This window comes from Scyliorhinus canicula, chromosome 16 (genome assembly GCF_902713615.1).
Source record: "Scyliorhinus canicula chromosome 16, sScyCan1.1, whole genome shotgun sequence".
In the NCBI taxonomy this organism is placed as follows: Eukaryota; Metazoa; Chordata; class Chondrichthyes; order Carcharhiniformes; family Scyliorhinidae; genus Scyliorhinus; species Scyliorhinus canicula.
This window is the reverse complement of record NC_052161.1, coordinates 123,756,739-123,771,718: the sequence shown is the minus strand read 5'-3', so window position 1 is coordinate 123,771,718 and position 14,980 is coordinate 123,756,739. Positions and strand designations below refer to the sequence as shown.

At 46.9% G+C, this 14,980-nt stretch overlaps 1 protein-coding gene across 1 annotated transcript in view; it reads right to left on the bottom strand.

The window, feature by feature from the left end:
- LOC119951058 (paired box protein Pax-7-like) overlaps nucleotides 1–12,852 on the bottom strand; it is a 164,681-nt gene extending 151,829 nt beyond the window's left edge. Inside the window, exons 1-4 of the mRNA XM_038774094.1 lie at nucleotides 12,452–12,852; nucleotides 10,632–10,867; nucleotides 9,343–9,472; nucleotides 8,115–8,243 (exon numbers count right to left, since the gene is read on the bottom strand). Of these exons, the coding sequence (XP_038630022.1) occupies nucleotides 8,115–8,243; nucleotides 9,343–9,472; nucleotides 10,632–10,867; nucleotides 12,452–12,536 (580 nt within the window). The 5' untranslated portion in view covers nucleotides 12,537–12,852. The remainder of the gene's footprint in view (nucleotides 1–8,114; nucleotides 8,244–9,342; nucleotides 9,473–10,631; nucleotides 10,868–12,451) is intronic.
- Between the last annotated feature and the right edge of the window lie 2,128 nt (nucleotides 12,853–14,980).

The window sequence follows — 14,980 nt, the reverse complement described above, 5'->3', positions numbered from 1 at the left end:
GACCTAGCGGGTGTACAACATCTGCTCCCGCAGAGTCAGGGTGGGTCTGATCTTCCACACACACCATTGTGGGACCCCCTCCCTCTCTCTCCCCCAACTTGCTGGAGGCCTTTATTACATAGTCACTTGCACACACCCGGGCCCTGTATATGAGTTTCAGTCTCTCCGCACCCCCCCCCCCCCCCCCCCCCACACACACACGCACAACACGGGTTCTGTAAACCCTTCATTGGAAAAACTGGGCCCAGCCCACAATCCAAGGTTGTCTGAGCTGAAGCGATTTACCAGAACCCCTGCACTTGCGGCTAAGGTTCGATATGGTGACTGTGGATTTACCCAATAAATAGTGAAATAATCCACTTAAAATTAGAAATCGCCAATAGCAGGGAAGAAACAGGAGCCCACACATTCCTATCTCTGTTTGGGGGGCTTTAAATAAACAAACATCACCTTTAACATCAGCGGATTCTGGGTAAAGGCAAGGATTTTTTTTTTAATTGTTCAAGAGGAAATTGGGAAATGTGTCTCTCCCAACCTGCCATTGATGGGATTTTACTCTGCATTGAAATGCTGGGTTACTATTACTGTTCCTGTCATTATTTTATACACTTGAGAGAGGATTTGGGGTTTTGCTCCGTCCGAAAGACCTTTCAGCTTTCAGTTCTGGGCCCGAAATGTTCTTTAAAACCCTCTCCATGTAAATGGCAATGAAATGCAGAAGGGGTGTGAGGGAAAAGCCTTGATGGGAGAGGGGAGGTTAATCCTGGTTTAATACACTGATACAGCTATAGGACCGAGCACTGCTGATTGTGTTATCTCTGCGTAACATTTGTATCTCGCTCAATTCCTGCAGCCAAATAGCTGGGAGGAAGTGGAGATGTATGGACTGCTGATGCCTCGGGAAAATATGTTATTAATATCTAAATAACGTTGCCATATTTGAGCTAAATCTCTCTCTCTCACTCTTTCGTGGTGTGGGATGAATTCGTTTGAAGTGCAGTCCTATCGCATTCTCTTATCCTTTCCCCTTCGTTCTGCCTCCTCACTTCTGACACATGAATTGTAGATAGTTTAACTCATGCAAAATATATTTTTTAAAATACTCAATTTCCGAACTCGGTCTGGTGAATTATTCCCTTTTCTTTCTCTCCCTCACAGCCCTTTTATTCCTATCTCTCCACTTTGCCACATTTTTTTTAAAAACATTCTCAAATGCAATTATTCTGATTTAAATCATGTTATAGGTCTGGATTTGCCCTGTTCTGGTCTCTCTGTCTCCCAGTCTGCTGCCCGCTAGCCAATGCGAGGACAAATTCACTCCTCCGTTTCCCGGAGTTCACTCCGCATCGTTGTTACCACCACCCCTCTCCTGTTCAAATCTTGCCCATTGCCCCCCTTCCAAAGTCGCTCGCGCGTTCTCCTCTTCCACTTCGCTGAACTTGAATCGCTCTGGTTTACTGCCTTCGTTCTCTCTCTCTCTCTCTCGCTCACTCTGTTTATTTATCTAAACCCCGGCCAGTAAAGTATTCTGCGCCAGTATTTGCTTTAGTAATTGGCATCTCAGCGATGTTTTCGCTCGCTCTCTGACAAGTGTCATTCGTGTGGCCACTAGAACCCTTTCTTTAATTGAATATGCACATTACAATGAGTTGTAGCTCCGGATAGTTTGACATTCCTCGATCTGTTCCCTGGCCTCTATTATTTCAGCTGATCCTCCCTCACAAACACAGAAATCCTCTCCGCCTTCTGTTTGATTAGATTCACAACTCTCTCCCCCCCCCCCCCCCCCCCCCCCACCACTCCCCGTGACACCCGGCTGCAGATCGAAGTGCCGGAGCTCCCGGCCAGAAACAACTTGATTCTCACCCTGGATTCCACCAAATCGTCACCCTCTGCCACGATCGCACGTTCATTATTACATTATCAGATTGCTTCATGTGTTTTTTTTTTGTGTGGTGCACATTTCCTCCGCATTGAGCTCCAATTTTGGCTATTGTTCGTTACACTTCTCCAAGCTTTCACTTGTCACCTAATGTGTCTGTCGATCTGTCTCCCATTTGGTAATAATGCCCCACGTCCCTTATTGTGGTAACATGTTGCAGATGGCCGCAGTTCTCATCCACATTCCCACTTCCATTGCAAACCGGTGCCCCGTGTCGGGCAGATTGCAATATCAGGGGCATTTCACTCTATGAAGTAACCATCGTCCACGGCATTACTTTCTCATCTTTACTCTCCTTTACCCGACCCTGTTTTTATAGAATATTCCCCAATCGTGGTATTTGTGGAGTCGACAATTCATTTTTTTTTAAACAACGGGAATTAGGAGAAGTAATTAAGCAGACCCCCCCCCCCCCCCCCCACCAGATACACGCAGACCCAGACACATACATACACACACACACACACAGACCCAGACACAGATACACACAGACAGACATAGGCACAGACACACACACACACAGACCCAGACACAGGCACACAAACCCAGACGCAGGCACACACACGCACTGACACACACAGACCCAGACACAGGCACACACACGCAGACACAGTCACACGCACGCACTGACACACACAGACCCAGACACAGGCACACACACTCAGGCACACACAGACCCAGACACAGATACACACAGACAGACACGTATACACACAGACCCAGATACATACAGACAGACACAGGCACACACACCCAGGCACAGGCACACACTCACACACACATACACACACACCCAGACACATACATACACACAGACAGACACAGGCACGCACACAGACACAGGCACACACACTCACACAAACACGCCCAGACACGCACAGACCCAGGCACAGATACACACACAGACAGACACAGGCATACACACAGATACACACAGATACACACACATACCCAGATACATACACACATACACACAGACAGACACAGGCACACACACAGACACAGGCACACACACTCACACAAACACGCCCAGACACGCACAGACCCAGGCACAGATACACACACAGACAGACACAGGCATACACACAGATACACACAGATACACACACATACCCAGATACATACACACACACATACAGACACACACCCAGACAGACACACACATACAGGCAACACACACTCATACACACACGCAGACACACGCACACACAGACACACACCTAGACACACACACCACACAGTCACAGGCAACACTTACACACACGCAGACACACACACATGCAGACGCACCCACATGCACAGGCAACACTTACACACACATACACACACAACCCACATACAGACACACACACCTACATGCACACGCACACGCACACACACACACCTAGAGGCAGACACTCGTGTTAATCGGCCAGAAAGCCACTGTCAGTTATGAACTTTATCTCAAGCCTCCATTCATTGCCAGGGAACTATTTTTGGTTTGTGACCGTCGTCTATCTCTGTTCCATATAGAGTTTTGTTTCGGTAGCTTCCTGAACCACACAATGGCATTATTATTATTTTTAAACCATTTATTCCCAGGTCAGAGTGATTGATCGGAGGGACATGTGACAAAATGTTAAATATGTCCTAAAATAATATATACATGTATATTAAAAAAATCACGTACTATAAAGGGGAACTGAAATCTGGCGAATGTGTGCCTGGAGCTACACAGAGCGAAGCGTTTAAAGATGAAAGTGCAAGAAATAAAAAGGCTCAATTTAATCTGCATTAAAACCCTTCAACATAACGTTTGTGCTTAAAAGTCCCCACAGTGGCTGATTGGGGCTAAATACACTTCTAACCATGGCTAGAAGCGATGGTATTGCTCGGAAACACAGCCCCTCATTCACACAGCGCTTTTTTCATTACTTTCTATAATAAGCCCGCACATTATTAAATGTCAGAGAGATGAGAGAGAAAGGAAAGTCCAGCAAAATGTTTGCTTAAAAGAGAGAGAGAGGGCACTAAAATCTCAGCCCCGAGTTACCGCAATAAAGACACAAATTAAGTTATGTTTGGGTTTCCTGTGGTTCCGGGAAATATAAACAATTATTCAAAACAAATTTGCTTAAAGAGACAGCAGGCCCATGTGTTGTCACTTTCCCCTGAGCTCGTGTTGTGGGGCAAGCGTTGAAGAGCCCGCGTTTGAAAACAAGAGTTGCTCCTTATTTTAAAGTGATCTGCAGCAATCCCCTCAGATGTTGCGCGGGTGGAGGATGGATGGACCTTTGTGAAAAGTGACTGGTCGCCGACTCTGTGGAACCGAGCGGGATATTGTCCGCCTGTGCGGTTAGAGATTTTGTAGATTTCTTCAAACAAGAAGACAAAAAAAAAGATTCGGTGTGGGGGTGGAAGACGAATTTGATGGAAAATATTCCACCTCGCGAATGGTTTAAATTAGACCCCCCCCCCCCCCCCCCCAAAAAAAAAAATAAAAGATCACAAAGGTCGCCAGCCGTTTAAACATCCGGCCGGCCCTTGTAAGGTTATTTGGAAAGCAAAATAAAAGTTTTGTACACATTTTTTTAACACTTCCACTAGAAGCTGATTTCTTTTTAAAAAAAATATAAACAGCACCGCGTCACCCCAAACGTCTTAAAAAACATTTAAGTATTTTTCCTGTCGGTCAGCGTGGGTTTAAAAAGCTGATTTGTAAAAACCGCAGATATCTCCCTTTTTTGTTGCAATATTTTTTTATTAAATGTAAGTTTAAATATTGGGCGTCAGATATTTCGGCGACGCCACCAGACAGTAGGAGAATTATTTTAAACCAGCTGCAAATTTATCCTCGCTAAGAACTCACTACCTGAAACTTAAGGCAAGTTGAAGGGAACTAAAAGTTTTTCGAAAGTTTGCTGAAATTGACGAACGATTTTTTTTTGTTGCGTAAATCTATGAAAGATTTTTCAAATTAAACGACAATCACCTGGAGCAGTAACCAAAATATAAACAATTAGCCAGTAAGTATTTATTTTGCGTAGCTTCTCCTGTTTTGGAAGGAGATTTTTCAAACCGAACCTCTTTCACGCAATGTGTGTCTGTAATTGATTTAAACACCAATGCATACTCGCTGACAAAATTAGACCATTCCATATTTTTGCTACTGTTGCAAACTTAGTGTCACTGAGATTTCATTTGTTTGCAGAGATTTCGTCTTTTTTTTAAATTTCAAACATTAGGACAGGGTTGCCGTGGGCGCGCGTACGGCAACATTTTAACAACACTCGGCGGAACACGAGGTTGGGAACATTTGTTTTTTTTTTCCCCCCCAAAAAAACACAAAACTCCTAGAACGGATGAAATAAAACTTGGCAAAATATTTGAAGGTTTCGCTACATTAGGACCGTCTGGAACGCCGAAGATCAGAGTTCCACGGTCCCTCCGCTGTGCTGAACGATTATTTTTTTTGAGATGTGATTTAAATGCGATGTGGCTGGACACAGGAGACGAGGGGGGGCAGCAAGAAATGTGCTCCCTAAATGAATATTGACTGTTTTTAAACGTTTTTTTCTCTCCAAATCGTTTTGTACCTTCAGCTAGTTATTCTTTCGCAATAATATTACAAAACTCCTAACAGCGGGGAGGGTTTTGCATTATTCATGCCATTCCCAAACTCCATTATTTCCTCCCTCGGGCTTTTGTCCTCCGATTTCTCTCCCCCCCCCCCCCCCCCCCCCCCACCCGCTCCGCAGTTTTTTTTTGAATGAGAATTGTTGGGCTTTGCGCGCCTCGGAACTGGCTGCTGTCTTTCTCTCTCTCTCTCTCTTTCTCTCTCCCCTCTCTCTCACTCTCACTCTCTCGCTTCGCCTCTGTTCCCCTCTTTTGTATTTCGGCCTTTAAGACATTTTCAATGGACTCGAGATTCTTTGTGCGCAAGTTCATCTCCAAGTCTGAAAATGAGTCCGTCTTCGAGAAACCCCTTTGTCAAAACCGGTAGAAATGTCTGAACATCTCGTTTGACAGGTTTTTGTCCCTCTTTCTGTGGTGTCTGTGTGGAGTGGACGGAGCTTGTTTGTTTCAATATCCCAGAGTACACTCCAAGGAATTAAAAGAACAAGAGGTTTTTTTTTGTTGTTGTTCTCTCTCTGCCTTCAAAAGTTTAACCACGAACAATTTAGAGTTGGTACATCAGCCTCGACCCATCCACACTTGGGGAAGGAACCGATTGAATCAATGTATGGGGCTTTTTTGCAATAACTGGTCAGATGGTAGAAGTGGAAGGAGCGGGACACTTGGTGCATCCACGGATTCAGAGGCTAAAAAATATTTGAACTTAATTTACATTAAAGATAATCACCACATCATTTGCTTCTGATCTCCTCCAACAAACCCGCATTTGCCAGATAAATACAAGTTAATAACTTTTCTGGGCATTTCCTTTCACATCGATCCCATGAACATTGCAATTTATTTACTAACCAAGTGATGGTATTTGTGTCTGCACCCCCCTCTCACTCCCCCCCCCCCCTCTCCAATCCTCCCCCCCCCCCCTCTCCAATCCCCCGCCACTCCACCCCTCCCTACAACTCTTGATCACCCGAATAGACTAAATGGCCCATCTCCTCGCCTTTCAGCAGCCGGCTGCAGCCATCTCCCTTCCTAATTGTTATTGAGTGGCAGAGCGGGGCAACTGTCAGCCGCGGTTTCAAGGGACCGTTTAGGAAAGCTGGAGGACGATCTGTCCACAACACAAATTAATTTCAGCTCCAACAATACTTTCCATAATTGATGGCCGCAGCCTGTGAAAGCGGACGGCCAGTAGTAACCCCCTACACACCCACACACACCCACACCCAACCATACACACACACAAACACCCCCACGCACACATCCACTCACACACAGACACACACACCCACACACTCCCCCCCCCACACACACACCCATACACACACCCACACACATATACACCCTCCCACACACACCGCACACACACCCACACACATATACACCCCCACACTTATACACACCCCCCCCCACACACACATACACACACACCCATACACAAATACACACACACACCCCACTCACACCCCACATAGAGCAGACACATATACACACACACCCATATACACCCACACACATATACACATCCACACACACACATGCACACGCATATATATATATACACATGCACACACACACATACTCCCACACACCCATACACACATATACACACTTATATACATACACACCATACACACATCCACAAACACATACCCACACACACATATCTATACCCACATACGCACACAACCCACCCCCACACAAACACATACACACCCGCGCACACATCCACACCCACATATATACACATGCACACACATATACACATATGCACACACACACATACACACACCTGCACATCCACACCTACATATACGCACACATACACACACATATATACACACACATACATATACACACAGACCCCCACACAAACATACACACCCACACACTTACACGCACAGCTGCACACACACGCGTGCACACAGACGTACACACACACACACACACAGCTCCTGCACCAAGAACTTTTCACCCTCGGGACCGCCTGATCGGGAGGACGGTTTCCATTTCTGGGACACAATATTCCCCCAATTCTGGGTGCTCGGCCACAGACTAATCATTGGGACGAAATAACGTCGCCACTTGACGCGGGAGAAGGACAGTTCTGTCACTGTGCCTCCCCACACACACACACAATTTTCAGATATGATACAGATAATATTTGCCGACACCTTCCGCGTGCGAGAACAAACACACGAGGCAGTCTGTGCACCCCTTTCTAAATTCAAAACGCATTTGCGATTCCACAAGGTAAACTGGTGCAGCGAGCGAGCGAGGCAGCGGCTAATGCAGAGCGCAGGAATGCAGGGCGGGGGGGGGGGGGGGGGGAGGGGGGGTCAGGTACATTTATTTCCCCCCTTGGGGTGGGGGGGGATGCCAAGTTTCCAATTTAGTGAAAGCAGAAACGAGGTGGGAACTCAGAATGGAGCGGGAACATCGCCCCCACCCAAGCTATGACCTTCCTCACTGCCCGATATGGACAGGATGGCGAGGAGAGCTCAACGAAACCCCCCAATATGGGGCGGGAGAGTAACGACAAAGCAAGTGTGAACGTTACCTTTCTCCCCGAGGATGCCATCAATACTATGTTTAGTCTTCCTGACCCCATCTTCGTCTTTCTTCTCCATTTCTTCGTCATCATCTCTCCTTCCAAATTTGGCTCTTAACACCCGACTGATGGAACTCACTTTCAAAAGAAAAATAAATAAATAAAAAAAAATTATATTTAAAAAAAAATAAGGAGATTCGGAAAATCGACAGTGTGGGTGTTTTTATTTAATTTAAGTGTCGATTCTCCAAATGAAAAACCTCAAAACAAATCTATTCCACAACAACCAATTGTGTTTCAATATGTCCTGGTCATTTAAGGCAACAATTTGATTATTTAGGTTTTTTTTAAAGTTCTCCTTATAGAACAGTTCAAATAAATCGTGGTCGTTCTCGGTAAAAAAAATTAACTGTCGATAAATTCGGCTGTTGTCGATATCTTTTGTCCTGTGATTTTTTTTTCAAATGGGATAGGTATCATTGGAATGTCCCCCCCCCCCCCCCCCCTCCACTTTTGGGGCTATTCAGTAAGGGGACGAGGGAGGGGGGCAAATATTAGGGTTGTCCCCATAACTGTAGCTTCTCCCCATCTTTCCCAACCCCTTAACTTCCCTTAAGCCTGTCAATTTCGAATCAATTTCTTCGATTGGAATAGCAGCCGATTGCCGGCGCTTGGCCCCGTCTCTACCCCCCCTTCCTGCCTCCCTCAGGGGGGTGATGCGGAGACCGAACGGAAGAAAGAAAAATGATAACGAAGAAATGCTGCAAAACACGAAAAATGGTCAACAGACAAGGCTACAAAATGAAAACGAATGGACCCACAATGTTGCCCGCCGCCACCTCGGAATCCAGCTCCACAACACGGCCTCTGGGGGACGGGCCTTAATAACCCCGACCCGCAACTTGGCAAACAGTTTAGCAGAAAGTTAGCGTGTGTCTCTGCCGCTGTGGAGCTGGTGGTGAAATTGTGGTTTGAGAGGCGAATCAAATGGAGCGCGTGTGTTTTTTGGCGGCGTTCGTGTCGATGGGTGCTGGGTGAAAAACGCACCAAGTCTAACCTGGGACAGGTTTTTAAAATTAGTGTTGGTGTCGCGGCTACTTTCCACTGTCCCCTCTCTCCCTCTCTCTCAAGTGGATGATTGAGAAGGGCTGTTTGAAGTTATTTCCCCCCTCTCTCTCTCTGAAAGTGCCTGGCTGTGCATGCTCAGGGCGTGGGAGGTGTTGGAAGTCCCCCTCACCTGAAGGCACGGTGCTCCTGTCGCAGATGCCGTCCTTGAGCAACTTGTCCCGGATCTCCCAGCTAAACATCCCCGGGTTCTCCCTCTTGTACTCCTCGATCTTTTTCTCCACATCAGGCGTTGCTACCTGCTTTAGAGGGTCAACAGACACCGAGAGACAAGCACACAGACAGAGGAAGGGGGGAGGAAGAAAAATAAACTTTAATTCAACTGATGTGAGAATCACACAAAAATAACTGAAATGTGTATTTTAATTGATAGTTGGCAAAACACCGAATTGGCTGGAAACGCCGTTTATTTGTTGCGAATTTGGCGTCTGGTCTAATTGTGGGTTAGGACAGGATGGAAGAGACATTCCCAAATATTAATTCCCTTCCTGTTAAATGCCAGTTTCTTGGAAGTTCTAAAAGATTTTACATTGTGAGGTGCGCAAAGCCCTTTTTGTGAGCCGGCCTCATGGCCAGAGCCCAGATACTTTATTCCAGTTCAGTTCGCTACGCTCTGCCGGCTCTCCCTGTGCTGTGCGAATTTGGAGCCGGTCCCTCTGTAATTGTTTGTGTCACTGGGAAGGAAGCGGGAGGCTGGTGTCTTTTTAAAATGTGTTTTTCTCTCTCTGTGTATACCCGGCCGGTATGTTGGAACACCAACCTCGGAACGTTCACCGAATTGTCTTCCTCGGTGTGACCCAGTTTGATCGGATGTCCCGCATTTCGAAAGTAACAATGAAACAAAGCCACAACGATCATTTGTTTTCAGGAAAGTTTTATTATTCTTCCTAGAGTTTTGCTGTCAGTTTCCCGCGGTTTGAAATGGGATTGGAAAGGAGGGGGGGGGGGGGGGTGAATGAATCCAATCCAGCAGCGAGGGGGGGGGGACAGGCAGTGGAGTGCAGAATGTGCCCACCGTGGGCTGAACCTTTCCGAGGATATCTGTTGTGATCACTTCAAAATAAGTTGCAACTTGTGTTTAAATTATTGCTCCAACGATTCTATTTTGACCAGGGGGCAGAGGATACTGGGGGGGGGGGGGGGGGGGGGGGTTAGTGGCCATGAGAGTGTGCGCGACAATGTGAAGTTAAACTTTGGCAATTTAATTGGTGTTTGTGCGAAGGTTCCTATCAAAATGTGGGTGATTTTTCTGTGTCTGGCTTAAAAGTTTCACATTTCCCTTTCCTCCACCTCCCCGCTGTGTTTTTTTTTTGGGGGGGGGGGGGAGGAGGGAGGTATTGTTTATTTATTTTTTTGCACCTCATTCGGACTTGCCTCGACCCCGCCACTTGCCCCACTCACCCTGGGCTTGCTGCCTCCGATAGCCCCGGGGCGGATCGAGCCAGTCTCCTGGTAGCGACACAGGATTTTGGACACGCAGCCGTGGGAGACGCGCAACTGCCTGGAGATCACACAGGGCCGGATTCCGTGATGGGCCATCTCCACGATTTTGTGTCGAATATGGTTGGGTAGGGGTCTGCCGTTTATAAACACTCCGCCCAGCTGATTAACTCTGCCCTGACCCAGAGGCGTGGACACTGGTTCGGAGAGAGAGAGAGAGAGGGTGGAAGAGAAAAAGAAAAGAGTCAAACATAGCACCAGTGGCAACAAGGGCAGAGATAACGCAGTAAGCGGGGTCGATAGCAAAGCTGTCAGTGAACAACCTCAGGTTTAAAAGTGCCCAATAATGATCACAGCACAATAGCGTGTATTTTCCAAATGGCATTTTAATTGGGAGATTTTATTCCCCCCCAAAAAAAGTCTCCTGGAATCTCTAACTTCTCCCCAACATTGTCGAATGGTGAATGCAGTTTCCAAAAACAGGTGGGTTATTGGCTGGGTTCCAGATGCAGCTTCACCCGCTACTGTTTGAGAAATGAAATGTTGATTTAAATACATTGAAGTGTAATATTAATTTAATTACAACGTTTTTAGAGAAACCTCTCCCCTTCCCCCCCCCCCCCACCCTCCTATTAATCGGGTAAAAGGGGTGAAAATGCCGTGTTCAACTTCAGTGAAGGGGAACACAAGTTTTGGGCAGTCTCGAAATGTAACCGGACTGAATGTAATTAAATCTGGAACTTGCGGAATCAGGGGCTTACTGAAGATATCCGGCTCTGACAGCTTTGCAAAAACCCTGCCGAAGAATTGAAAAATCAGACTAATTCAATAGATTCGCTCATTACAAACCCGGGGTGACCTCTCCAGATGAAAAAAAAGCGCCATTTTCCAGTTAAAGATAGACCTCAGTTAACGAAATAAATTCGCTTTTTCCAAGAAGTGAAGTGTGCTCCCTCAGTGAAGTGTGTTCGTTGTATTTACAATGGATAAAAGGCGAGACGGAATATAAATACACAGAAGGCGACCAGACACTCGCCGCCCCGCTCCACCGAGCAGATTGGAGCCCTCACCCCCCCTCCTGTGAATCAGGCATTGCTAATTTGAAGTCATGATGACCAACGCACGAGGTTAGTTTGGCTACGGCTCATTCATCTCAAACATCTCTAAGTGGCCCATCTCTGCACTCGATAGGCACTAGAAATTGTAGCACTTTCCCCGCTCATTATTCCCAGTCATGTTGTGCAAATATTGGAGTAATCCCCCTTTATCCCCTCTCCTGACTATTTCCTCACTGCAATGTGCCAGAAGATGCACTTCACTAAATCCGCACAGTTGTGTGTGTTTTACGCCATGCGCGCGGCTCAACGAGCTTGCACCAAATTCCTCCTTCATCACGAAATTCTCGGGGTGGAGAGGGAGCCAGTGAATCCCATCCCAATCCCAACAAACACCATCTCTCGGCACGTGCTCGGAAACATTATGACAAAAAGAACATTAGCACTAAATGCACAGTGCGAATTAATTCAAGATAACACCGATCCCTTATGTTAAAGCAGGTGCAGCAGAACAAGACACACTCCTGGGTAAACTAACCCCCCCCCCCCCCACCCCCACACACACACACACAGAGGTAAAGTCAGGTTATTTCTAATGTAACTTCATTTATCACGTTTTCAAAATACGAAAAGTAGCTTTCTTTCATCTATACTTCTTTGTAGTTTAAACATTTCAATTCATTGCAGAAATTCAATTGAGTCACACGCCGTTGAAGTCAGACATACCTTCCAGTGGAAATCCTGTCCGGCTGTAGTTCTGGCCTGGACTCGGGCGCATCATCCTCGGTGCTGTCCCGGTGAGAGAGGTCATTCTAGAATGGGTATGGAGAGGAATGGGATGGAGGGGGTGGGCTTCGAAAGGAGAGATTTATACACACACACACACAAACTGAGCGAATGGCAAAGTCCAGGGGATACAGGGAATGGAAGTGACTGAGGCTGGTGATGTGACTCTTGTCCGTCTGGATTCGCCGCCGCTGCCTCTGTCTCCCGGGCCGGGCGACACTCGCTCTGATCTTCCTGCAAGAAAAAAGTTGCTCAGAGAGTGGAGAGGATGGGGAAGTTGGAAGGCTGAAGGGGCAGCTGACGGGGTGGTGGGGATTGGAGACTAAGCTGATGCAGCAATCCACCCCCTCCACAATTAACTCCCCCCTACTGGTTAGAATCTCCCTCCTCCCCCCTCACACACACACACACACACCCCTAGCCCCTGGCTGTTTTAATGCTATTTTCTGGAAAGTTTTTTCAAACTGATGAAACTCTGCAGCAATCTGGGAGATGTGGAGGCGCCCAAGTTGGGCGCAGTGAGCTGGTGGAGAGGAGTTTAAACTCTCATAGGCTGGGGCTCATTCTTTTATTCATGAGGAGGGAGCGATGTGCGCTGACAAATGAATGCGCCAATGACAGAGAGAGACCTGGGACTCCGATCACACTCTCTCACATTCACTCTTTCCCTGCCTCGTTTTCAACCAAACAGATCTTTTATTAAAACAATTTTTTAAAAGAAAAGAATTTTTCAAAAAAAGCTCCCGGTTCGAGAACACAAAAAAGAGCTGGAAGTTCTTCTCCCACTTACACCAAAAATTAAACTTCAGCCCGAGGGACTGGCTCTTTCACACCCTCTCCAGTGACCCACAGACACTTTTATTGAACAACCTCGGGCAGCCCAACTGGACAAACACCAGGTCAAAAAGCAAACCTGGGGCCGCGGCCTGACTAGCAGCCGTGGGACACCGTTGCCTGGTCTTGTGGACAATCTCTGGTATTAATGGACACTTCGTCCTCACTATTTAAGCAGTGAAATTTCACATCGATTCGCTTCAATGCCGCAGTTTCCGCGCCTGAAATTGATCGCCGGTCAGTTTCCCTCAGATTCCCGGGAGTTAAACTAAACACACTGTTCAATTTCTAGATGCAATGGAACAGTGCCTGGGTTTGACAACAATAAGGGATTTGTTTTAAGCCGGGTTCGCCTCTCTTCCCATCTCCAGTTCTGCCCTATTTCATTCCATTCTTATCCTAACTTTCCAATCGGTTTGGAAATTAATCTGCCCAGAGCGAATTTTCCTCCCAGCATTTCCGCCTTTTGAATTCCCAATGCGATTAGCTCGTTAACGTTTACTTGACTAACACCCGGGAAACATAAAGCAGAAAAGGGGGCTTGGCATTCGATTTGAATGCACCGTTTTATTCTGAGCGGGGGGAACGGAGTCCTCATCATTATCAGCACAGATTTTTTTGGGGGGTGAAGGTGGCTGTTTTCGAGGCTGGAGTCTTTTTGATGGATTTAATGAATGACTCTGAGACAACTGAGGCGGAATCTGCTCCCCAATCACAGGGAAATTGCAGAATGGTCCAAGCTGCTGTCCCCCCCCCCCCCCCCCACCCCCCACCCCCGCCACCCCCTCCCCCCCCCCCACACACACACACATCTACTACACACTAACACAGACAACACCCACACACACACATCGACTACACACTAACACACACAATCCCAACACACACCCACACACACATCTACTACACACTAACACACACACACCCACACACACATCTACTACACACTAACACACACACACCCACACACACATCTACTACACACTAACACACACAACCCCCACACCCACCCACACACACATCTACTACACACTAACACCCACACACATCTACTACACACTAACACACACAACCCCCACACACACATCTACGACACACTAACAGACACACCCACACACATCTACTACACACTAACACATACACACCCACATACACATCTACTACACCCTAACACCCACACACCCACATACATCTACTACACACTAACACACACACCCACACACATCTACTACACACTAACACACACACCCACACACATCTACTACACACTAACACATACACACCCACACACACATCTACTACACACTAACACACACACCCACATACATCTACTACACACTAACACACACAACCCCCACACACACCCACACACACATCTACTACACACTAACACACACACACCCACACACACCCACACACACATCTACTACACACTAACACACACACCCACACACCCATCTACTACACATTAACACACACACACCCACACACACATCTACTACACCCTAACACCCACACACCCACACACATCTACTACACACTAACACACACACCCACACACATCTACTACACACTAACACATACACACCCACACACACATCTACTACACACTAACACACACACCCACATACATCT